Source organism: Carassius carassius, chromosome 20 (genome assembly GCF_963082965.1).
Source record: "Carassius carassius chromosome 20, fCarCar2.1, whole genome shotgun sequence".
In the NCBI taxonomy this organism is placed as follows: Eukaryota; Metazoa; Chordata; class Actinopteri; order Cypriniformes; family Cyprinidae; genus Carassius; species Carassius carassius.
The window spans coordinates 14,055,534-14,079,265 of record NC_081774.1 but is presented as its reverse complement, the minus strand read 5'-3'; the positions used below and the strand labels follow the sequence as shown (position 1 = coordinate 14,079,265).

The 23,732-nt window shown below is 35.8% G+C and overlaps 1 protein-coding gene across 3 annotated transcripts; it reads left to right on the top strand.

Moving 5' to 3' along the window:
* The first annotated feature begins 689 nt into the window (after positions 1-689).
* On the top strand, positions 690-22,796 carry LOC132096414 (M-protein, striated muscle-like). Of its 3 annotated transcripts, XM_059501748.1 has the most exons (38): positions 690-848; positions 1,550-1,754; positions 4,487-4,609; positions 4,747-4,924; positions 5,120-5,277; positions 5,362-5,454; positions 5,653-5,741; positions 6,329-6,364; positions 6,544-6,705; positions 6,865-7,026; positions 8,190-8,331; positions 8,405-8,604; positions 8,916-8,972; positions 10,706-10,830; positions 10,908-11,091; positions 11,905-12,079; positions 12,222-12,343; positions 14,466-14,662; positions 14,833-14,959; positions 15,582-15,757; positions 15,990-16,104; positions 16,213-16,369; positions 16,547-16,653; positions 16,901-16,945; positions 17,054-17,190; positions 17,299-17,443; positions 18,263-18,322; positions 18,404-18,471; positions 18,578-18,703; positions 19,602-19,673; positions 19,914-20,001; positions 20,514-20,552; positions 20,689-20,794; positions 20,991-21,154; positions 21,333-21,369; positions 21,617-21,639; positions 21,892-21,947; positions 22,042-22,796. In XM_059501748.1, exons 2-38 carry the CDS (start codon positions 1,603-1,605, stop codon positions 22,300-22,302), a joined length of 4,464 nt encoding a protein of 1,487 aa, XP_059357731.1. In that variant the 5' UTR covers positions 690-848; positions 1,550-1,602; the 3' UTR covers positions 22,303-22,796. The 3 variants fall into 3 exon arrangements, with proteins under 3 accessions (XP_059357731.1, XP_059357732.1, XP_059357733.1); XM_059501749.1 differs by lacking the exon at positions 19,602-19,673; XM_059501750.1 differs by lacking the exon at positions 1,550-1,754 and having other exon boundaries at positions 700-848.
* The last annotated feature ends 936 nt before the right edge of the window (positions 22,797-23,732 follow it).

Genomic DNA, 23,732 nt, shown 5'->3' with positions numbered 1-23,732 from the left:
CGAATGACTGCTAAAATGAGTCAGTTGTTACAAAAAGGTAACGTGTCGATGTCATTAAAATAATTGATTTTTTATTACATAAAGCTCATTTGAAAATATGTTTGTTGTATATTTTAAGAAGATTTAATATAAAATTAAGAAGAATTTAAGTTTTCTAAAATAGTTTTTATATTAGGCTAATATAACAATGTGTTAAATAAAATATTCATAGACAATGCTTTTAATAGGAAAGCAGAACGTTCAAGTACAAAACACTGAAAGGGACAGCAAACAGTTTGAAAACGTGTCATAATCAATACCACATATATCTCAGATATCAATATAGTTGTTATAAATTTTACGACAGTCAACTTTAGTTTCGATCCTGTAATTTTAACTGATTATTTTGGGACTTTCGTTTGCTGGGAAAATATGATATTGTGGTAAAACAGCAAATTAACATTGTTTGATAAAATGTTTAAGATAAAAAAAACTATATCATACTCAATCACTTCTGTTCTACTAGATTTAATGATTACTTCTGATGCGAGGCCTATAAAAGCAGTCTTGTGGTAAATTGTTACGTTGCTTTCCTGGTCTAATTGTGTTTATAAATTGAATTACGCGCGTTCCCAGAGTTAACATGTTAAAACTGCCTGCCCCCTAGTCAGGGTCTATATTTAACAGACCTAGTGGCCATACAAGGTCGTGGCTTGACGCTACAATCTGCAGAGTGGCAGCATTATTTTTGTTCAGTGAAGTCCCGTCCTGTCGGCTGCCCCATACCCGCCGCTGTGCCTGGATTTTCACTGGCTTCTCATTTTTTGGAGTTTGCCCCTTCTTCTTTTTGCAAAAGCAACTTTGACTTGGTAAGTGACTTTGTTTTTCTAATTGTCCATAGGCCTGGCCCAAATATAGGAAGTAGGCTGATGTGTTAAAGTCATCCAATCGTCTGTAACAACTTAATCTAAATTTATGAATTAGTTATCACCACAACAGACAAAAAAAGTTGGTCATATGATTGTATGGTGTCTGACATTATACTTGGAATACTAGGAACGTTTTTTGTAGGACTTTTTAATTTTTGCTATTTTGATAGTAAGTCGATTTTAATTATTTATTTCATTTTAATTTGAACAAGAATGTGTCTGCTGCTATTTTTGGAACTGTAAACAGAGACATAGACAAATGTTTTGGATAGCCTATGTGTGTTGGCCCATACAGTGTTTCTGATATAATAGTGGATTTAACAATCTCAGAAAAAAAAAGAAACAAAAAAAGATTGTTCATACAAAGTATGTAGCTATTTAGGTGTACGTCTTTTATTGGGACAGTACCCTTAAAGGAACATCAATGTACCTTATTTACCACTAAAGATGCAGAGTAGTACCTAGGGTATTACTACACTAAGGTACAAAGATCTCCCTTTAAGGTTATTGCCCCAGTGACAAGCTGCTATAGCCTACTCTCTAAGGCTTTTTTTGTCTGACAGTGATTCATGAGTAAAATTGAGTCAGGTGTTTTTTTTTTTGTGCATTTGAATTAACATGCATTGGGAATTGTACTTGAGACTGCAAGCAGAGAGCGAAAGGGTCCTTGGGCTGATCTAAAAAGCATCTCAGGATGTCAAAATCCTTAAAACTACAAAAGGAACAGCAGCAACGGGACCTTGAGACACGCTATGAGAGCAGCTACCACCAAGGCTCCCTATCATCTGTTAACCGCCAGTCTTATGCTGCTTATGTGAGCAGCAGCAGCAGCAGCAGCAGCCATGGGTAAGAGGACATAGGGGACATTCTCCCTGTGCTCATGCTGCCCTGAAGAATGGCCCCTGTACAGCAACTCCCTCACAAGCACTGCTTTTTAGCTACCAGTGCTTTTATAACACATTCCATGCTGCTTACTTGAAAATGTGTGCATCATATGAAGTGTCGACATCATAACCCCTTCATTATAACCTTATGATGATTGTTTGCTTTGAAACAAACCAGCAAAATACCTCTAAAAATCTGTCGTTCTTGTGTTGGAAATTACAAGACTTTCTGCTTCACAAATGTTACAAAGAACGCTGATGCATTTTTTTTTTTTTTTGTAATGACCGCAAATGACATCAGAGCGTATTGCAATAACAAAACAATAACTATATTACCAATGACAACATAGATTCTAAAATCAAGTCATCTATAAAAATACTTTTTTTTTTCTTTGGTATATGCAGAGATATAGATTTTCCCTACACTATCAGCTCACTTTGTTTATACTATAAATAGTTTGTAATAATGTGATTTATCTCTTCGCTAGTCGTTTTGGTTCATAGCTTATAACTTTTCATTTTTTTTTAATCCTCATGGAAAACATGCATGGAAACAAATACTTGAAAAAAAAAAATCCAGCTGAGTGTGCTGTGGCTGTTGTGCTTTCTTGATTCTCATAGTCATTGGAACTATATTTATAAATGTATAGCTCAGAATCTTTTTTGTTATAGAGGAACATATGTGCTGTTGAGGATTCCATGATGCCACGACCCTGTGGCTGGAAGAATTTGAGCCTCTGTGGGAGTGAGCCAAAGTTATTAATGGTCTTGGAGATTATTTATGGTCACTGAAACTTGAAATCACAGCAGTTTTGCTGGGCTGTAACTGTACATGAACTGTATATCACTTTGCTGCTTGAGGTGGCTTAATGGGCTAATTCATGCAAAAATGAAAATTCTATCATTTACTCACCCTTGTTTCGTTACAAGCCTGTATGCTTTTTCTTTTTTTGGGGGAGGGGGGCATAAAAGAAGACATTTTGAGTTTGGTTACCAACCATCTTTAAAATGTCTTCTTTTGTGTTCCACAGAAGAAAGTAAGTTATACAGGCTTGTAACGACATAATGCAAAATGATGAAACAATTCTTTTTTTAAGCTATTTGTTTAAAGGGTTAGTTCACCCAAAAATGAAAATTCTAACATTATAACTCACCTTCATGTTGTTACTAAGACCTTCGTTCATCTTTGGAACACCAAATAAATTTTTGATGAAATCCAGGAGCTTTCTGACTCTGTATATACAGCAACTCAACTTAAACTTTCAAGGCCCACAAAGTAAGGACATTGCTAAAATAGTCAGAACACTTTAGAATGCCGGCTGTGTCAGCAGCCCCAAACGCAAGCGTTGTGGTACTATCGCGACCGTGTGTTCAAGGCGGACATGGAAAATAAAATAATTGTTGAATAAAGTCATTTTTTTTGTTTTCTTTGCACACAAAAAATATTGCCGTAGCTTCATAAAATTCTGGTTGAACCAATGATGACATATTAACTACTTTAACAATGTAAGAAAGCTCTTGGATTTCCACTAAAATGTTTTAATTTGTGTTCTGAAGATGAATGAAGGTCTTATGGGTCTGGAACAACATGAGGGTGAGGAATTAATGACAGAATTTAATTTTTTAGGTGAACTATCCCTTTAAGGTAGAACAGTATTTGAGCTCTCAGAAGAATCAGAAAAAAAAGTCCAATTATTTGCCAGTCATGACAGTTTATTAGTGTTTCAGATAGTTGTTATTTATGCAGAAATTGCCACATGCATGCTTTGAATATAGCAAACCAAACACTTAAATGGTCCATTTAATTTTTCTATAGTTGTAAAATAGGTTCCTGACAGCAATTTTGAATGGTTCTGAAAGTATTTAGATATTTCTGGCATTAATTATTATAATTGTACCATACTGTTTTGCCTATAGTTGTTCAAGAGAACAAATTGCAAAATTTGCACTTTGTATTATTGTATTACTTATGAAACAATCCACAGATGGCTTGGAAGCTGCTGTAATCCTAAAATATTTTGTAACAGTGTCAGAGATAAAAGGATCAGCCTCTGAAATAGCAGACAGAGCTCTGTTTTATCTATAAATCATTCCAAAGCCCATAATGCCGGTGGCAGTTGTGAGTGACTGTCAGGATCATATGCATACTAAATGGTTTATCTCTGGCATTTCAAGTAATGTTTGTTTCCAGCTGGTCATGATCTTTCTTGATCGCAATTAGCAAAATGTGCATTAAAAGAAAAAATATGTAATAGTATTAGTTTTTTAAATATTTTTTGGTGTGCTAATGAGGAACATTGTAACAAGGATGATGTGCGCGCACACAGTAATAATATCCTGGAGTAGTGGATATTGATTTAATTGCTTTCTCTAAAGTGCTGCTTATTTGAGGCTTTTTCATTTATTTTTTAATAAATGCTTAATATAGTGGATGCCTCTGCTAATATTACTTTCCACTAACACACTGAGACTGACTTTCAAGTGACTCCATTCCATCCTATTCCAATAACCCCACTGAAATATAGAACCTTTGTTCCATTGGCATTAGGAGGATTTAAGGGGGAAAAAATTAATAAATGCAACTGACATTTTATGATTGAATAAAGTATTTTCAGCCATGTACAAAATCTTTGATGCATTTTGCCTAATCCAGCTTTGTGTTTGTTGGTGTGGTTGATGTTCACTGTCGTTTAGACACAAGATCTCAAAGAAGGAGAAGAAACTGAGCACTCTCTCTAAGAAAGAAAAGCGCTCGTACCTGGCTGTGGACAAAGAAGAAGAGGTCATAGGATACGTTGTGCCAGTCTTCAGAAGCAGGTGATTGCATGGTTTGCAAGTTTTAATAATTTAGTTTTTTGTAAAACTCTACGTCTAGGCTAACATGGATCTCATAAGTCAAACAGTATTAGTCAATATTGGGTCAGGCTGCTCATTTACTTAATCTTTTCCATTAGTCATTTGGCTACCCAGGATCTGATGGAGACTCAGGAGGAGGTGAAGGAGGAGGGTGTGGGGTATGTCGTCATGAGGAACCTGTTCTCCAGGGAGACCGACTTCAAGATGAGAACTGTGAAGAAGTCCAGAGAGACCAGTTTGAGAGAGTCTGCTGAACGCCTGGCTTTGAGCAGGAAGGTTTGACCTAAAATGTTTAACAAGATGCTTATATAAAACATTGTGCCTTTTTAACTGTTAAAAAACTTTTTGTATCCTAAAACTGTATCTTGAGGCTTACTTTAGAAGTTAGTCAGACTAACTATTCCAGCAGTGTCAGTATTTGTATGATTGTTTTATCTTGGGGTCCTAATTTATATTGTTTTTTTACACAAGATGCATGAGAAAGAAGAATTCCAAAAGAAGATGAATCCAGACAGTTTGACTCACCCCCCAGAGTTCATCGTGAAACCACGTGGCCAGACTGTGTGGGAGGGGAAGAGTGTGACCCTGCACTGCACGGTGGCTGGATGGCCCAAACCCCGCGTGGCCTGGTCAGAAACACTTCAATTCCAGTAGAACTGAATGGAAATAACCATTAAACCCATTAACTCTATTCTGTTTCCCTAACTTTTCAGGTACAAAAACAATGTTTTGATTGATGCTAAGTCTCACCCTGAGAAATACTTCACAGAAAGCCAATACAACATGCATTCTCTGGAAATCAAGAAGTAAAGAACATTTTTTTTTGTTTGTGCAAGTGATTCTTTATTATATTGCACTTAATGCATGGGATGATTTCATTTCATAGTAATATCAGATGCATGAAAAAGATCAACATTAATGGAATAACTGTTATTTTTGATTCTCTTAAAATTATATATTATATTATATTGAAATGATATTTAAATAATTCTTGTGGGTTGCAGTTGTAATTTTAGCGACACTGCTGAGTACCGAATCTCTGCACTTAACGTGAAGGGAGAAAGTTCTGCGTTTGCCCCTGTCATTATTAAAAGTGAGTATTTCACTTATTTTAATTGATTTTTGAATAATATTTTACTTGTGCTCAAAATCAAACTGTGTATTAATGATGGCTCAGATCTGGCCTTCAAAAAATAAAAAGCAAATCATGAAGATTGGATTGAACATATATTATTAAACTGAATAATATATATTATTAACCTGAATAATATATATTTTTAGTTAATGAAGTCATCTGCAGCACAGGCACAAGTTGTACTCGTATTCTTCTGAATGTAGACCCTGTGCTTATGCTTGAGTGTAAGTCACTCTGCTCTGGTTTTCAGCTGCTGTCCTCTTGACGTTCTATTTTAAGGCTCTTACAGCACTTCAGTTTGCCTTGTGTTATTCTAGAGCATCTTTCCACTGCCTCTGCACAGGCTAATGCTATGAATGTCTTGACTGGGTCTCTATTATTTAATGTTGTTTGCTGTATCAATCACATACACCAAGGTCAACCAGAATATTTAAAGAAAAGCAGTTGGTTCTGTTGGCATTGCACCATGCAGTTATGTAGTTTCATTATACATTTTTTTTCACTCAAAGTGCACTAAAGAATTAATTAGCATTTTCACTCTGAAGGATTCAAAGAAGGTGAAGAAGTGACTGAAAGGCCCCGTAAGTTTTCTATACAATATAATTATCTTTTATGATAAAATCTGTACTCCTATAAACTGTTTATATAAGTACAAATGAAATGTTTTAGTCTTTAGATTCTACACCTCATTTATAATCATTTGAATGTGTATAATATAAATAATTTGACCTTTAAGCTGTTTCTATTCATATTTGCTCAGATGGTTTCAGCCCTGAATATGGTGTGACCTTCAACACTACCATCATTGACAAGTTTGACGTTTCTTTTGGCCGTGAGGGAGAGACCATGAGTTTGGGCTGTACAGTCATTGTCTACCCCACTGTGAAGCGCTACCAGCCAGAGATAGTGTGGTACAGAAATGGTATGTATGAATGCTAAGTGCATTTTAAAATGTTACTTGCAAATTTACTGAAGCAGAAGTCACTATCTCCTAACCATTGTCCTCCTATGTGCTCTTTATATGCAGGAGCTATTAATTAAAGCACAGTTTACAGTCTATAATGATCCCTTTTTTTATCAGGTGTCGCCTTGTCACCTTCTAAGTGGGTGCAAATGCACTGGAGTGGTGAGCGAGCCACTTTGACTCTTGTGCATCTGAACAAAGAAGATGAGGGTCTCTACACTCTGCGTGTCAACACCAAGTCAGGCTTCGACACCCACTCTGCCTATGTGTTTGTCAGAGGTGAGACCTGTCTGTATGCTTCTGCTGAATACTCATAATTCGAAGGGAAATGTCATATTGTCCTTGCACAAGCTGTGTGTGCTGTATCTTTAAGAGTTACCACATGTATTAGGTTTCTCTCTGGGAATGCTGCTTCTATCTTTGGTTGACAGCACTAAAGGCAGCAAGCGTGAAGTACAAGTTACACTACCATTTAAAAGTTTGGGGTCAGTAACTTTTTTTGAAAGAAATTAATACATTTATTCAGCAAGGTTGCATCAGATTGATCAAAAGTGACATTAAAGACAAATAAAAAAAGATTTATATTTCAAATAATTGCTGTTTTTGTGCTTTATATATGAAAAAACTATCCTGGTTTCCACGAAAAGAATATTAAGATAAAAATATGAAATCAAATCAGCATTATTAGAATGATTTCTGAAGGATCATGTGACACTAAAGACTGGAGTAGTGACTGCTGAAAATTCAGCTTTGCTATCACAGGAATAAAAAAAAGGAAGTAATATATAATTGTATTTAATAGTATTTCATAATATTATTGTTTTATTGTATTTTTCGTCAAATAAATGCAATAAATTAGCATAAGCGACTTTTTTTTCTGACCCCAAAAGTCTACAATTTCATAGTCTACATTTTAATAATATGTTAATATTTAAGAGTTTTATTTATTTATACAGTGCAAAGCTACCTGGAAAAACTGCAAAAACTGCAAAAACTGCTTTAAACGCAAATGATGGTATTAATAGAAGTTAATTGATAAATAAAATCTATTTATGACATTATTTTTGACAGCATCCTAATTTTACAGCTTTTATACACAAGTGCCTAAAACTTTTAACAGTACTGTAGCTTTGCAGGTAGGTTTCTTGAAACATCTTGGAGACATTGCCACGGTTCTTTTGGATTTAGTCATTTTATTAGATTTTTGGCTTGTTGTAGGCTCATGAATGGTACAAAATAAATGGTTTTAGAAAGTATTTGTTTTTGACATCATGTTATAAACCCTTGAGGCTTACATGATGAGATCGTTAAAACACTTTCTATGTTAAGAGAGCTGAAATTAGCTAGCTGCGTTCACAGAGCGGAGATGTTGTCGTGTATCTTACTTTGCCAAAATTAGATGTGACAGCAGGGTGCAAATCAAGCTGATTTGTGTGTATCAGATGCTGATGTGGAGGAGGAGGGGGTTCCTGTAGCTCCTCTTGATGTGCATTGTCATGATGCTAATAAAGACTATGTGGTTGTTACCTGGAAGCAGCCAGCAGTGGAGGGCAGCAGTTCCATTATTGGCTACTTTATTGACAGGTGAGTCATATGCCATCACCAATGAGACCATAGAGCTCGCATCCGTGCTCATCGTTTACATATTTCTGTACAGGTTGGAGGTGGGCACTCATCATTGGACCCAGTGTAATGACACTCCAGTGAAGTATGCCCGTTTTCCTGTCACTGGGCTTAATGAGGGCCGCTCCTACACCTTTAGGGTCCGAGCCCTCAACAACTCTGGTGTGAGCCGCCCGTCCCGGGCATCTGACCCTGTAGTTGCCATGGATCCATCGGACCGTGCCCGCCTTAGAGGTGAAGGATATATGAATAAAGACTAAAGAACAAAGAATTCAAACTGAAGAACAAGGCCAATCAGTTTTGCAGATTTTAATCATTTAGCTGACGCTTTTAAACAAAGCGACTTACAAATGAGATCAATAGAAGCAATCAGATCAACGAGAGAACAACAGTATACAAGTGCCATGACAAGTCTCAGTTAGACTAGCACAGTACACAAAGCTAGGATTCTTTTTTTTAAATAAATAGAAATAGAATAGAAAAGAATAGAATAGGCAAGTTCTAGTTTTTTAAGAATAAGTATGTGTTTTGTATTTTTTTCACAGCTGGTCCCTCGGCTCCATGGACTGGAATGATCAAATTCACTGAGGAAGACCCCACAGGTAAAATAATACACTAACTTGATAATAGTCTTTCATAATTTTGTCTAAACTGCTGTTCAAAAGTTTGCGATTTGTAAGATTTTTTTTTTTTTATTAATTACGTTTTTAAAAGAAGTCTCTTATGCTCTACAAGGCTGCATTAATACAGTAAAACAGTAGATTTTTTTAATTATAATTTTTTTTTTAAATAACTGTTTTCCATTTGTGAATATATTTCAAAATGCAATTCATTCCTGTGATGACAAAGCTGAATTTTCAGCATCAGATTTAAGATTTAAACAGAGAGAGTGTGTCTGAACCCCGAACATTATCAGGAAGGCTATTCCAGAGTTTGGGAGCCAAATGTGAAAAAGCTCTACCTCCTTTAGTGGACTTTGCTATCCTAGGAACTACCAAAAGTCCAGTGTTTTGTGACCTTAGGGAGCGTGATGGATTATAGCGTGGTAGAAGGCTAGTTAGGTACGCAGGAGCTAAACCATTTAGGGCCTTATAGGTAAGTAATGATAATTTGTAACTGATACGGAACTTAATAGGTAGCCAGTGCAGAGACTGTAAAATTGGGGTAATTTGATCATATTTTCTTGACCTGGTAAGGACTCTAGCTGCTGCATTTTGGACTACCTGTAGCTTGTTTATTGACGAAGCAGGACAACCACCTAGAAGTGCATTACAATAGTCCAGTCTAGAGGTCATGAATGCATGAACTAGCTTTTCTGCGTCAGAAACAGACAACATGTTTCGTAGCTTGGCAATGTTTCTAAGATGGAAGAATGCAGTTTTTGTAACATGGGAAATATGATTCTCAAAAGACAAGTTGCTGTCTAATATAACACACAGATTTTTGACTGTAGAAGAAGTAACAGTACATCTGTCTAGTTGCAGATTGTAATCTACAAGATTCTTTTCTGAATTCTTATCCGAATTTAATTGGAGAAAACTATTGGTCATCCAATCTTTTAAATTTTTAACACACTCTGTAAGCTTAGATAATTTAGAGGTTTCATCTGGTCTCGTTGAGATATATAGCTGAGTATCATCAGCATAACAGTGGAATCTAATTCCGTATTTTCTAATAATATTACCAAGGGGTAACATGTATATTGAAAATAGAAGGGGACCTAGGACGGATCCTTGTGGCACTCCATATTTTACTGATGATAAATGAGATGACTCCCCATTTAGTAAACAAAATGTTAGCAATCGGACAGGTAGGATTCTTGTTGTTATCACAGTTGTAAGGTTTAATATTTTTGTCAACTTCATTTTCTTCAGAATTCTTAAAAACATGATTATTTGTTCAAAAGAACAATTAATATTATTTATTTTAAATGGAAATATTTTGTAACACTTTTAATATCTTTACGTGACAGCACTTTTGACCAATTTAATTAGTCTTATATATAAATAAATATAATATATATATATATATATATTTTTTTTTTTTTTATCTTACTGACCTCAAACTTTTGAACAGTAGTAGGAATTAAATCAATTAAATTACAGAAAATTCAAATTTTATTTTAAATTCCTCTAAAGTAAGCAAATCTATGCATTGCAGCATTACAATAGATGTTATAAAAATGGATATTCATATATAGATTTTCTTGCATTTGACAGTTTTATTCAATTATTAATTAAAGATTGACTTGAAGTTAAGTGACAAATGACAGCAAAGACAATGGAAATGTAAAAAGAGAGGGGAAATAATGTGTGGAGGTCACTGTCTCTTTCAGTGGGGGTGGTTCCTGGTCCATCTACTGACCTGGCTGTCACTGAGGCTACTAAGAGTTACGTGGTACTGAGCTGGAAGCCACCCATCCAGAGAGGACATGAGGGTGTCATGTATTATGTGGAGAAGGTGAGGCAGAATGTGCAATATAAAGTATTAGATATTTTACCTTGAAATGAGCCTTGAACTATCAAATGTGTTCCCAGTGCTTGGTGGGTACAGATACATGGCAGAGGGTGAACACCGGGATGCCAGTGAAGTCCCCTCGCTTTGCCCTGTTCGACCTTGCTGAGGGCAAATCCTACAGCTTCCGTGTCCGTAGCTGCAACTCTGCTGGAGTTGGAGAGCCGTCGGAAGAAACTGGGGCGACTACTGTGGGAGACAGATTGGGTGAGTATTAGCACTTGACACAAAAAAGAAAATGAGTTTGTGACACATGTTCTGAATTGCACGATAGAGCGAATGTTTCAAGACTACTGTGACAAGTGCCTCAAAGGGGTTCTAATCCTACGTGGCATGAATTTGGGATGAGACCAGCAGTATCAGTCCAGAAAAGTACCCTTCAAAAGTTGGGGTCAGTAATATATTATTAATGCTTTCATTCCAGCACGGTCACATTAAATTGATCAAAAGTGTCAGTAGAGACATTTATCATGTTATAAAAGAGTTTTCTATTCCTCCCAAACTTTCTATTCAAAGTATCCTGAAAAAATGTATCATCGTTTCCACAAAAATATGGAGGAGCACAACTGTATTTAACATTGATAATAATAATGAATGTTACTTGAGCACCAAATCAGCATATTAGAATGGTTTCTGAAGGACCATGTGACACTGAAGACTGGAGTAATGGCTGCAGAAAAATTCAGCTATGCCATAAAAGGAATAAATTACATTTTAAAATATTAAATTGTTCTTTATAATTATAATAATATTTTACAATATTAATGATTTTCCTTAAGTTCTGACAATAAATACATTTTAATAAAAAAAATAAAGCAACTTTAAAAAATATATATCTTACTGACCCCAGACTTTTGAATTGTAGTGTATGTCTAGAGACCGTTTTTGTTTCATGATTACAAAAAAGTTTTTAATGATAGGCATGATCTTGTAAATGTAAGTATGGCTTGACTGGAAATCTATGAACCCCATTCTTTGTCTTTTATTTATTTTTGTTTTAATTTTTGTCGTTGTTTTTAGACCTGCCCTCTGTCCCAGGGCCTGTTATTCCCATCAGAAACACTGACACGTCTGTAGTTGTGTGCTGGGGGGCATCTAAGGAGGTTAAGAATCTGGTGGGCTATTACATCGAGGTCAGTGTCAGTGGCAGTGGCGTTTGGGTTCCCTGCAACAACAAGCCAGTCAAAGGCACTAGGTATGTCAATCAGGTGACCTGAGACAGAAAACTGCTATAAATGTGCATTGTTATTAAAACTACAGATATTTTTCTAATGATTTACAATAAAACAGTTTATATAGATATTTATAGCAAGCATAACTTGTGTTCTGGTGTGCAGGTTTGTGTGCCATGGGCTGAACACTATGGACAAATGCGTGTTTAGGGTGAAGGCTGTGAATGCTGCAGGATACAGTGGAAGCAGCGCCGAATCTGAGGCCTGCATTGTACAAGCAAGCATTGGTAAGTATTGACTACAGCAGAAGTCTTGAAACTTTTTCATGCCAAGGAACACATATAGAGACTGAGCCGGTATAACAAACAAGTAGCGTGGCCTGTAATTAACATGCATAAAAAAAGTTAAATTAGTCATTATATTCTCTTTTTAATTTGAGAGGCACAATGAAATATTTTTCTGAACTGTAGCTTTTATTCAAATGTAAAGGATAGTTCACCCAAAAATAAAAATTCTGTCAACATTTACTCACTGTCTACTTGTTCCAAACCTGTATTAGTTTAAAAAGAAGATATTTTAAAGAATGTTGGTGAACAAACAATTGACTGTAGCCATTGACTTCCATAGTACTTTTATCCATTTCATTTGAACTGTTGGGTTGCCAACATTCTTCAAAGTAACTTTTGTGTTCAGCAGTAGACAGAAACTCATTCAGGTTTGGTACAACTTGAGGGTGAGCAAAGAACTGTTGTTGTTTTTTTGGTCAACTTTCCCTTTAATTTGAACCATGTGTGTAAGGGATCCAGTGTGTAGATTTCATGTTGTCTATTGTAGCTTAGGTAACGAAACCATTAAAAAAGCATTTCATATCTTTGATTCATTCTTTCCCTAATGTATGCCAGCACTTAGAACCATACTGTCCTTGACTAGTACAAAACCATCCTCCGTATTCCTCTATATGTTCATTACCATCTCACTTAGCTTTCAGTGCCATTTGAATAGTCACCATTATACTGTATATAATGGCTGTGCTATATAAACTTTGCATACCACCAAGCTAAAAATACAAAGTCTGCATGCTGCATGAACATATTATTAAAGCGAGTCTTGCCTCTGCATGCCCTGCCCTGCTATCAGAACTCCTTTAATTCCCTTAGAAACACACAGTCATTACCTGAGTGTATCCTGCGTGACACAAACATCCAGGTATTAAGATTAACAAAGCAGCCATGTGAAAGAGACAATAGGGGTATCTCGTTAACTATTCCAGACAGCTACAAGCACGTTGACTGAAAACCAGACAGTGTGCCTCTGTGTTGTCATGCAGGTGTGTCTGTGCTGTGTGTGTGTTTGCTGAATAACTGCAGGGTGTGTAATGCAAACCTATGCATGAGCCGGAAGGGTGGTAGAACAAGCTGAGCAAAGGTCATCCTTCATCCTGAGCACAGTGAGTATAGACCTGTTCAGACTGTGACAAAGCATCATTTAGCTGTGTATCATTGTTTATCATTATGCGTCATTGACAGGTGGATGAATCTTGGTAACAATTGTCATTTTACATAATTGTAATTTTCTGCTCTAAAGGACAAAAGGGATTTTTATTTGAAATTTGAACAAATGTTATGAGTAGTTTATAGAATACAACTAAAAATGTCATATTATTCAAACACATACCTAGAAATAATAGATCGAGAAATAAATATATATACATTGTGTATATATATATATATATATATATACACACACGTTTATGTGTGTGTGTGTGTATTATGTAGCATTATTATTTATATATATATATATATATATATATATATATATATATATATATATATATATATATACTTTTATTTTCAAAACGATTACATTTTCCCCATTCATTCACTATATTACTACTGTATTTCAATTATGAATAAGCACAAAAATGTAAATATATTCAATAACAAATCATATTTTTGTATTTGTAAAAACAATCTTGATTTTCTTGAATGTCACAAAATGAAGAAAACTAAATCTTCATCTTTTCTAATAGTCTTCATTTTAATAATGCAAAATACAATTTCTATTTTCTGCTATTTCTGTGGTTAAATTTTACCTAGACAACATATGTATAACAGGATTTATGTTATATAACAAGTGCTGCATGCTTACTGACTGTTTGTATGCAAAGTCTGAACAGCATGAAAATATTCTAAAATTTGTATTTTATTATTATTAAGTTGTTGTTATTATTATTTATTATTACAAACACAAAATTTCAGGTCATCAGACTTTGATATGCTGATGTCCCGCTATGAAGATACACAACAGATCTTGTGCTCCTTCACCGTTTACCATACCGTTTGGGTAACATGTAAAACAGCCCATGTTTGAATGTTTTGTTGGGCTAAACTAAGTCTTGTCTTTCTGCAGCCGTCCCAAGCCCTCCCACCGGTGTGACCCTGCAGGAGAGGGTCCGTGACTACATGGTGCTGGGCTGGCAAGCTCCTGCTAAGACTGGTGGAGCAGACATCAGAGGTTACTACCTGGACTACAGAACAGTGAAAGATGGAGTCACAAGCAAGTGGCATGAAATTAACCTCCAGGCAGTCACTGGCACATCTTATAAAGTAGGTCATAATATCACAGTGCTGGATTTATGACAATTTGTGGATTTATTTAGTTTAACAAAATGAAAAGCTTTCATAAAGTTAGGAATTCTGATCACATTCACAATTGCGCATGGTGCTGAATACTGATCTGAATAACTATTGTCCCTATTCCTGTCTCATTGACATAGGTGACAGACCTGAAGGAAAATGTATTCTACCAGTTCCAGGTGCGTGCAGTCAATCGGGCTGGTATTAGTGAATCCTCCATACCCACTGTCCCCTTGGAGTGCAAGGAATGGACTGTGGCTGTTCCAGGTAAACCAGTCAGCATTTATGTCAGGCAATGAGATTTTTAGAGACTTACATCCTTGTTTAAATCCGTATATAGGAGAGATTATAATGGGGAGTAGAAAGACCACTCAATATGATATATGAGCTACATGAGTGTAAATTGCCTTTTTGAGTTTGTATACTCTATAACAGTGGCTGCTAACTTTTTTTGACAATAAGGCCACTTTTAATCCACAGCAGCATTCAAGGACTGATTACTTTTCCAGCTGTTCATTATTTAATAAATTAGGATTAATAAACAAAAAAGGAATAAGGATTTATATATATATGAGTTTGGCATAACTGAAAAAAAAAAAAAACTTTATCTTGAAGAAATATGTTTATAAATTAATCACAGTCATTTATTTCTTTATTTGTGCTTATTTTAATGCTTGTTTTTTCTTATTTATAAAAAAATCTTTTTAAATTCTTAAGATTGAAAGAGGCTATACTGCCTATTGACTATTTAAGGTGCTGATTTGCCACTGAAGGGACTTGGATTCAATTTAGTCATCAATAATCACAGGTTTTCTTGTCCATTTTTACCTGGGGAGATTCATCACAGGTATTTTCTCTGTGTGCATTTTTACTTTTTTAACAAATTCAGGCCCTCCTCATGGCCTCCGTGTCCAGGAGTTGCGTAAAGACTCTATGGTACTTCTGTGGGAACCACCTACATTCAATGGCCGCAGTGCTGTGACTGGATATTATGTGGACTATAAGGAAGAGAATGGCAAATGGAGATGTGTCCAAGAGAGATCCACAAAGAATACTTACATGAAGGTAATAAATTCATTTAGTCATTTATTTTTCACAGTATGTATCAAGTTCTGTTTTTAGAAAGGAGACAGAACTGTTCCCATGGCTTAATTGCAAACCAATTTCCTAGAACTGGCTTCTGTTTTTAATGATGTTTTTTATGTTTCTTTATTTGTTTGTGTTGAGGCATTTAGTTGTTATTCAAAAAAGAGAATGAACAAAATGTCAGCGTATTAGTTTTCTTTGTTTGAATAAGGTAACTGGTCTCCAAGAGGGTGTTTCCTACATGCTGCGCGTCCATGCTAAGAATCTGGCAGGTGTTGGTGGACCCTCAAAGGCAACTGATGCAATTTTGGCTGAGACTCGCCCTGGTGAGATTTTATTCTAGGACATGTATAGAGAGCTGTGTGGTAGAGGAAAACATCTGTCACTCTCCACCTGCACTTCTAATTTGGTTACACCTGTTGGGTTCTCCTCAGGAACCAATGAGATTGTGGTGGATGTGGACGATGATGGTGTGATCTCTCTGATCTTTGAGTGCTCCGATCTTAAAGAGAACTCTCAGTTTGTGTGGTCTAAAAACTACGAGGCCTTCACTGACACTTCTCGTCTCAACATTCAGACTGCTGGGGGCAGGTAAGTTGACTTCTGAAATAATACAGTTATGAAGAGTTTCATTAACTTTCATGTTTTGCTGAGGTTGACTGTTTTTATGTTTAAACACCCAATAACCTATATGTAAAGAAATACCTAGGTCTGCAAGTGATTTGTATGTATAACTGTTGACAGATCCATTCATTTCCCTTTATTTAGGTCCAGAGCTATCTTTAATGACCCATCGTTGGAAGACTTGGGCACTTACTCTTGTTTTGTGACCAACACTGATGGTGTCTCTGCCAGCTACACGCTCACTGAAGAAGGTGAGTCACTTTCCTTTAATCTGTGGTGATATTCCATCCCATTACATTTCTTTGAGTGACGCTCATGCTTAAGAAGGGAAAACATGAAGATCACTACTTCTTAATGTCAACTAAGAGTACAGCAGCTGCCGATTCCTTTTCCATAAACAACAAACAAATGATTGCACACAACCAATAAATCATGTCAATAATAGTTTACATCTCGAAAGCTTAGTTGATTACATGCAATGTTGTTTACATTTTGTAGGACTTAAGCGCTTGTTGGACATCAGCCATGACCACCAGTTCCCCAGTAAGTGGTTTATCTAGACTTTTATATAGTATAGTAAATATGCAAACTTTAATATGCATTTACCAGTCAGTAGGTTGTTATATGTTAATTGTGAGCAATTTTCTGCAGTAATTCCCTTCAAAAGTGAAATGGCCATTGAGCTGCAGGAGAAGGGCCGTGTGCGTTTTTGGGCCGAAGTTGGCAAGTTCACTTCTAACTGCCAAGTGGAGTATGTGTTCAATGACAATATCATCCATGAAGGAAAGGTAAGTCATATCAGAACATTTTAGTTCCAGTGGACTTCACAAACTTACATTAATTATCATGTAAACTTGGACAGCATACATGATGATGTTTTTTTTGGTCAAACTCAGAAGTACACGATGAACTTTAACAAAACCACCGGGATTATTGAGATGTTCATGGATTTACTGGAGGTTACTGATGAAGGAACCTTCACATTCAACCTTGTTGATGGCAAAGCAACTGGTCGCACCAGCTTAGTGCTTATTGGAGAAGGTGAGCTCATATTTTAATTTGTTTATTTTTTTTGACACTTTAGTATTATATATATATATATATATGTATATATATATATATATATATATATATATATATATATATATATATGTATATATATATATATATATATATATATATATATATATATATGTACACCGTATTTTCCGGACTATAAGTCGGACTTTTTTTCATAGTTTGGCTGGTCCTGCGACTTATAGTCAGGTGCGACTTATTTATCAAAATTAATTTGACATGAACCGAGAGAAATGAACCAAGAGAAAACATTACCGTCTACAGCCGCGAGAGGGCGCTCTAATTCTTATTTTCATAATTTTTCTGTCACTCTGTCATTTTTCACTCATATCATTTTGAGTAAATTATTATTATTATTACTATTAAAAGCATAAGAATTTGAGTGAATTATTAGTGACATAGAAACAGAGTTTTAACGTATATCTCATTTCTTTTACATCATAACTTTTAATTTTAAATTAGATTTTAAATCCATTGATTTGGAGCCCACCATATATATTCGTGTTCAACCCATTACTCAAACCAGTGAACCATTAGTGCATCCCACTAGTACAGCAGCCTAACAGAGTTTTATATCAGTATGTCCTTTAGAGGGCAGAAGAGTACCGTTTATAACTCCAAATCTAAATGAACTAGACATGTGGGGTGACAAGAAATGTTTTGTTATCTAGCTCTGGGGAATGCTTATGAATGGACTCTAAACCGAATTCAAAACTTAAAATAAGCTGTATTCAGCACGCTTTTTAATCATTTCCTTCTATTTTTAATAATGTTGTTCTGCAGAGTTTGCTGAGCTTCAAAAGAAATCTGAGTTTGAGAGAGCAGAGTGGGTCAGAAGGCAAGGTACGCTGTCTTTACACTGTATTGTTTGTGTTAAATCTCACTTTAGTTGCTGATTGTCTAAAAATATTCTCCCACACACAGGTCCTCACTTTGTGGAGTATCTCAGTTTCGAGGTCACTCCAGAATGTGATGTGCATCTGAAATGCAAAGTAAGGCTCTAGGAATCAAAGATGGGAACATGAAACCATCTGTCAATGCCTCTGGTTGAAAAGATACTTGTTAAAATCCCTTTTTCCATCTTTCTTTCTGCATTAGGTTGGAAACATCAAACCTGCCACTGAGATTGCCTGGTTTAAGGATGGAATTGAGATTGAAGAGGATGATGAGGATGCTAAGAAGATCAGAAAATCTGATGAAGTGTTGATCTTTGACATTGGCAAGGTCAGACTTGGTTGGGCAGTGATAAGGCTGTGTTCGAGCTGGGATTCCATCATCTGTATGATTATTATAATGAATGCATTTTTGCTGAATGCAGTATTTTACATATGCTATAGGCTTTGCTATGCAAAAAGCCACTCTCCTCTCTGACACACAGACTCATAAATGATAAGATATTTGCGTAGCACTGAAGAATATGATTCTTTTAGTATTTAAGGAGGTTATTTTTTTATTTTTATTTTTTTTATATCTCAAAAGCCTCCCTGAAAAGTAACCACATTTAAAATCAGCATGAAATGAAAATGTACTTTCTCAGTACATTCTTCAGGTCTTATTGTGCATGATTCATCCATATTTTTCAATGAAAAATGATCTTCGTAATCTTTTTTCCACATTTAATTTAAATTATACATGAAAAATACATTATTGAAGTAAAACAGCCCTTGAAGGAATGTGTTATTGCATATGCACCTGTGTTGGATTTTATCAATTTTATCATGCCCTGTAATTTGAACGGACAGGATGCAAAACCTATTCAATTATTTATAACATTTATCAACATTTATGCCCATATATCATAAATATAATTATGGTTCTTCTGTGTGTGAACCTTGGTTTTTAAAGGAACCCATTTCCAGAATTCAGTCAGATTTGGATGGCAGCTTTGTGAAGTAATGCAAACTATCATATTATGTGCAATCTGACCTCCATTTTGTAATATTATTGGGTTATAAATATTGAAAGCCATCTTAGTTTGTCTGAATTCTACTACCAATAAGGTGCCAGTCCAGTTGGACTGAGAGAGGGGTGGATTTAACGCATGCTGCAGAAAAGGGGCAAACTCTCTTGCCACTCAAGTAGGGGGCGCTGGCATTAACTGCAATGTTTGTTTGATTCACAGCTTGTTATTAAGAGCGAAAAGGCACAGCAGAAAAAGAAACCCACAACCGAAGAAAATCCAAGCAAACCAAAAGTCTGGAGCTTTGATTTATAAGTTGCCATCAGTGTCGAAATGTTTTTTGTGATGGTGCTGTCTTTTCCTCTCTTAGTCTGTTGGCCTGCAGCATCCTCCGCAGGAGAAAAGCTTGGCTTTTCGGTCTTTCCTGTTTCGTTTATTTAAATGTTGTTCAAAAAAATGTTTTAACTTCTGATTCGTATTGATAAAACTAGTGTCCAGTGTCTATGCCTCACTGTTCCTACAATTGCCCAACAGATTTCAAAGAAAGATGCAGGAGTATATGAGGTTAAACTGAAAGATGAAAGAGGAAAGGACAAAACTTTGCTGAACCTGACAGATGCAGGTAGGAGCCACATTGCCAAGGGGCCTGATCAAATTTCTGAATTTCAGGATAGGCATATTTTCATTTGAGATGGAATTTGCATCTCACATGATGTTGAATTGGAATTTGAATTGGAATGACAGCTTGTGGAATTGACTGATTTGCAATTCAAAGAAATTCAGCAAAGGCATACAACAGAATTTCATTAGTCCAGCACAGAAACAAACCTGGAAAAACGACTCCTTTAAGTGTTTTGCTTGTTTCGCTCTATATGGAGTCTTATTTAAAGAACTTATTTATAAGACTTATTATCTTATATTTAATATTTAATTATAGAAATTTGTAACACACACATACATATTTAATATGAAATTTAGGCTTCATGTTGAAAAATCACATTCATTCTTGGAATTTTTATGTCATTTAAATTCTGATTTAAAAACAACTCACCTATCAGTAAATGCATATTTAATTGTTTTGACTTTTTCCGATCCATAAGCTATTTGAATGTGATTTATTATCCACTTTTTCAGGTTATCAAGCAGTGATGAATGAAGTATTTAGAGTTATTGGTGAGTGTCATACCGTCAGTCCTTCACCACTCAGTGTTATTGAATGTACAGTAATATGATGCGCCATTAGGAATGTGCTCTCATGCACTCAAATCTGTCATGTGATTTTCATGCAATTCTTTCTCTGTTCTTCTAGCCAATTCTTCAACCGAGCTCAAGGTTATGAGCACAGAACACGGAATCATTCTCTACTCATTCGTTGTGCACTATATTGAAGATCTCCGTGTTGGCTGGCTTCACAAGTAGGCATCCTGACGCCCTTCTCTATCTATCAGTGTGTGTGGGCTGTTTTAATGTGACTTCAGTGTCACATTAGCCACATTGAAACAGTTTCAAACTGAATTTCTTCCCAAAACTAATCCAATCCAAAGCTCACTGTACTGTATCACCATGGCCAATGACCTTGTGTGTTGCCCCTTTGTTTCTAACTGGTTCCAGAGAATCAAAGGTCTCCCATTCAGACAGAGTGCAGTGTGGAGTCACCGGAGAACAGCTGTGGCTCAAAATTAACGAGCCCACCGAGAAAGATAAGGGCAAATATGCCATTGATATCTTCGATGGCAAAGGCAGCTTCAAGAGAGTTCTTGACCTGTCCGGACAAGGTAAGATCTCAGGTGTTCCAACCCACAATATTTTATTTATATATATATATATATATATATATATATATATATATATATATATATATATATATATATATATAATTGCATATAAATAACTGGTATTACCTTTTATATTTTTCTTTTTTAATTATTTATCCCCCATCATTCCATTATATAGTATGGGAGGAAGCATTTGAAGAATTCAAGAGGCTGAAGTAAGTTTAAACTAATGAAAAACGTCATATCTTATTAATGTTACAATGATTTGTTAATTTTCTACTTTTCTCTGGTCAAGACCTCCTTGTCAGAATAATCCTAAAATAGACCACCCATGAGCACGTCACAGTAGGCTTGCAGTGAAGCATTTCCTGATATTGAAAAGTTTGAGAAGCATGTATCACCTTTGGAGTCACTATTTAAAGACCTAAATAACAGAGTGTTTATCTGTCTTTCCTTCCTCAGGGCGGCAGCCATAGCAGAGAGAAGTAAGTGATTGTCTTTGCTATTATTATTGTGCTCTGACAGTGTGTACATATTCGCATTGTCATGGCATTAAAAAGATCAAATTTGAATGTTTCAGTTGCAGAATTATTATTCTGTGTTCAGTAGATGAAATTTAAAATGCCTGAACAAACATTTCAGACTCATTTCTTTAGAGAGAACAGATATTGATTTGGTTCATCACATATTAAAACTTCTTGAAGCTGCAGCTTATTAAACGGTTTGTGTATCTGTAGACCGTGCTCGTGTGGTGGGCGGCCTGCCCGATGTAGTCACCATTCAGGAGGGCAAGGTAATACAATCGAGCATATATTATGTGCCTCATATTTCGTAAAGAGTATATTGATAATGTGATCTGACATTTTATCCCTCTTCATCCATTTAAGTCTCTCAACCTCACTGGCAATGTATGGGGTGATCCAGTTCCCGAGGTCAGCTGGGTGAAGAATGATAAACCGCTGCTGCCTGACGATCACTACACGCTGAAGTTTGAGCACGGCAAGTTTGCCAGCATCACCATCGCTGCTGTTGCAACCATCGACTCGGGCAAATACGCCCTGCTGGTGAAGAACAAGTATGGCACAGAGACGGCAGAGTTTACCATCAGTGTCTACATCCCAGAGGATGAAGCAGAGAAGAAGGAGTAAAGACACGCACAGAGGGAGAGAGGGGGTTAACATATGACCAGTATACCATCCAAAGCATTTTAATTCAAAGCATGCCCAACCCACAGTGCAATATTGTATGGTTTCCCCTTAAATAAACATTTAAATTAACATAATTTTCCCAATGTGAGCAATATTAGCTTCTAGGCTTTTCACACGATACTTAACCCAGGGTTTAAAGTTCATCCAAAAATTCAAATTCTGTCATGATTTAAACACCTTCAAGGTGTTTGAAGAAAACATTCTGAAGAATGTTGGTAACCAATTGATGGTAGCCATTGACGTCCATAGTATTTTTTTTTTACTGTCAACGCCAGTGGCCAGTGTTGACTGTTTGGTTTCAAACAGTGTGCGTGCCATGAGGAGGCCTGGCCCAGCCACTTTGGTCCTTGTGCCTCCCTCTAAGAATGCAAATGCCCCCCACCCCATAGTTTGTGTGGACCGGTGCCGAACCTGGTTATCAACATTCTTCAAAATATTTTTTTTCTTGGCTCACACTCATTCAACTATAGAACAACTTGAGAATTAGTACATGAGGACAGAATTGTAATATTGAGGTGAAATACCCCTTTAACATCTTTTTAATTCTGAGTTAAGAATATAATGCATTAAGCAGTGTTTCACATTTGTGACCCTGGACCATGAAATCAGTCATAAGGGTCAATTCTCAGAAAAAGACTAAAATAAGCTTTCCATTGATGTATGGTTTGTTAGGATACGACAATATTTGGCCCAGATACAACTATTTGAAAGTCTGGAATCTGAGGGTGCAAAAACAATCTAAATACTGAGTAAATTGCCCTAGCAATGAATATCACTAATAAAAGTTCAATTTGAATATATTTACACAATTTTAATGGAACATGATCCTTTCTTAACATTTAATGTTTTTTGGCATAAATGAAATAATAATTTTGACCGTCCGTGCTACGTTAGACTGGTTTTGTGGTGATAATTTTGAATTTGGGGAGAGAGGTTATGAAGCCCTACTGCCGTTCTGTGAATTGCTAATCCAGGCTAATGTATGAACTGTCTGGAAAAGTAAACATATCGAAGGTGTTAACCTTAAAATTGTAGTTGCATGGGGATTTCTAATATAAGTCTCATAAAATATGGTAATTTATTAAAATTTTTTGCAAAGCCCATTTAGCAACTGAAGATATGCATCTCATTGCTTTATGTAACTGCAGTGTACCTGCAGTTAATAATGACACTTGGGTATAACAATATTAACATATTTTGAATTAAAAAGCTTTGGGTCTTGCTTTATTTTTAAGCATAAACTGGAACATTAGAATGTATCTCAACTTTTGTCTCATTTTATTTTGAATTGGTGTAGTTTCCAGTGTCAATCTACTGCTTTGTGAAAAAATCTCATTTAACAGTAGCTATAGACAACCGTATGTTAAAGG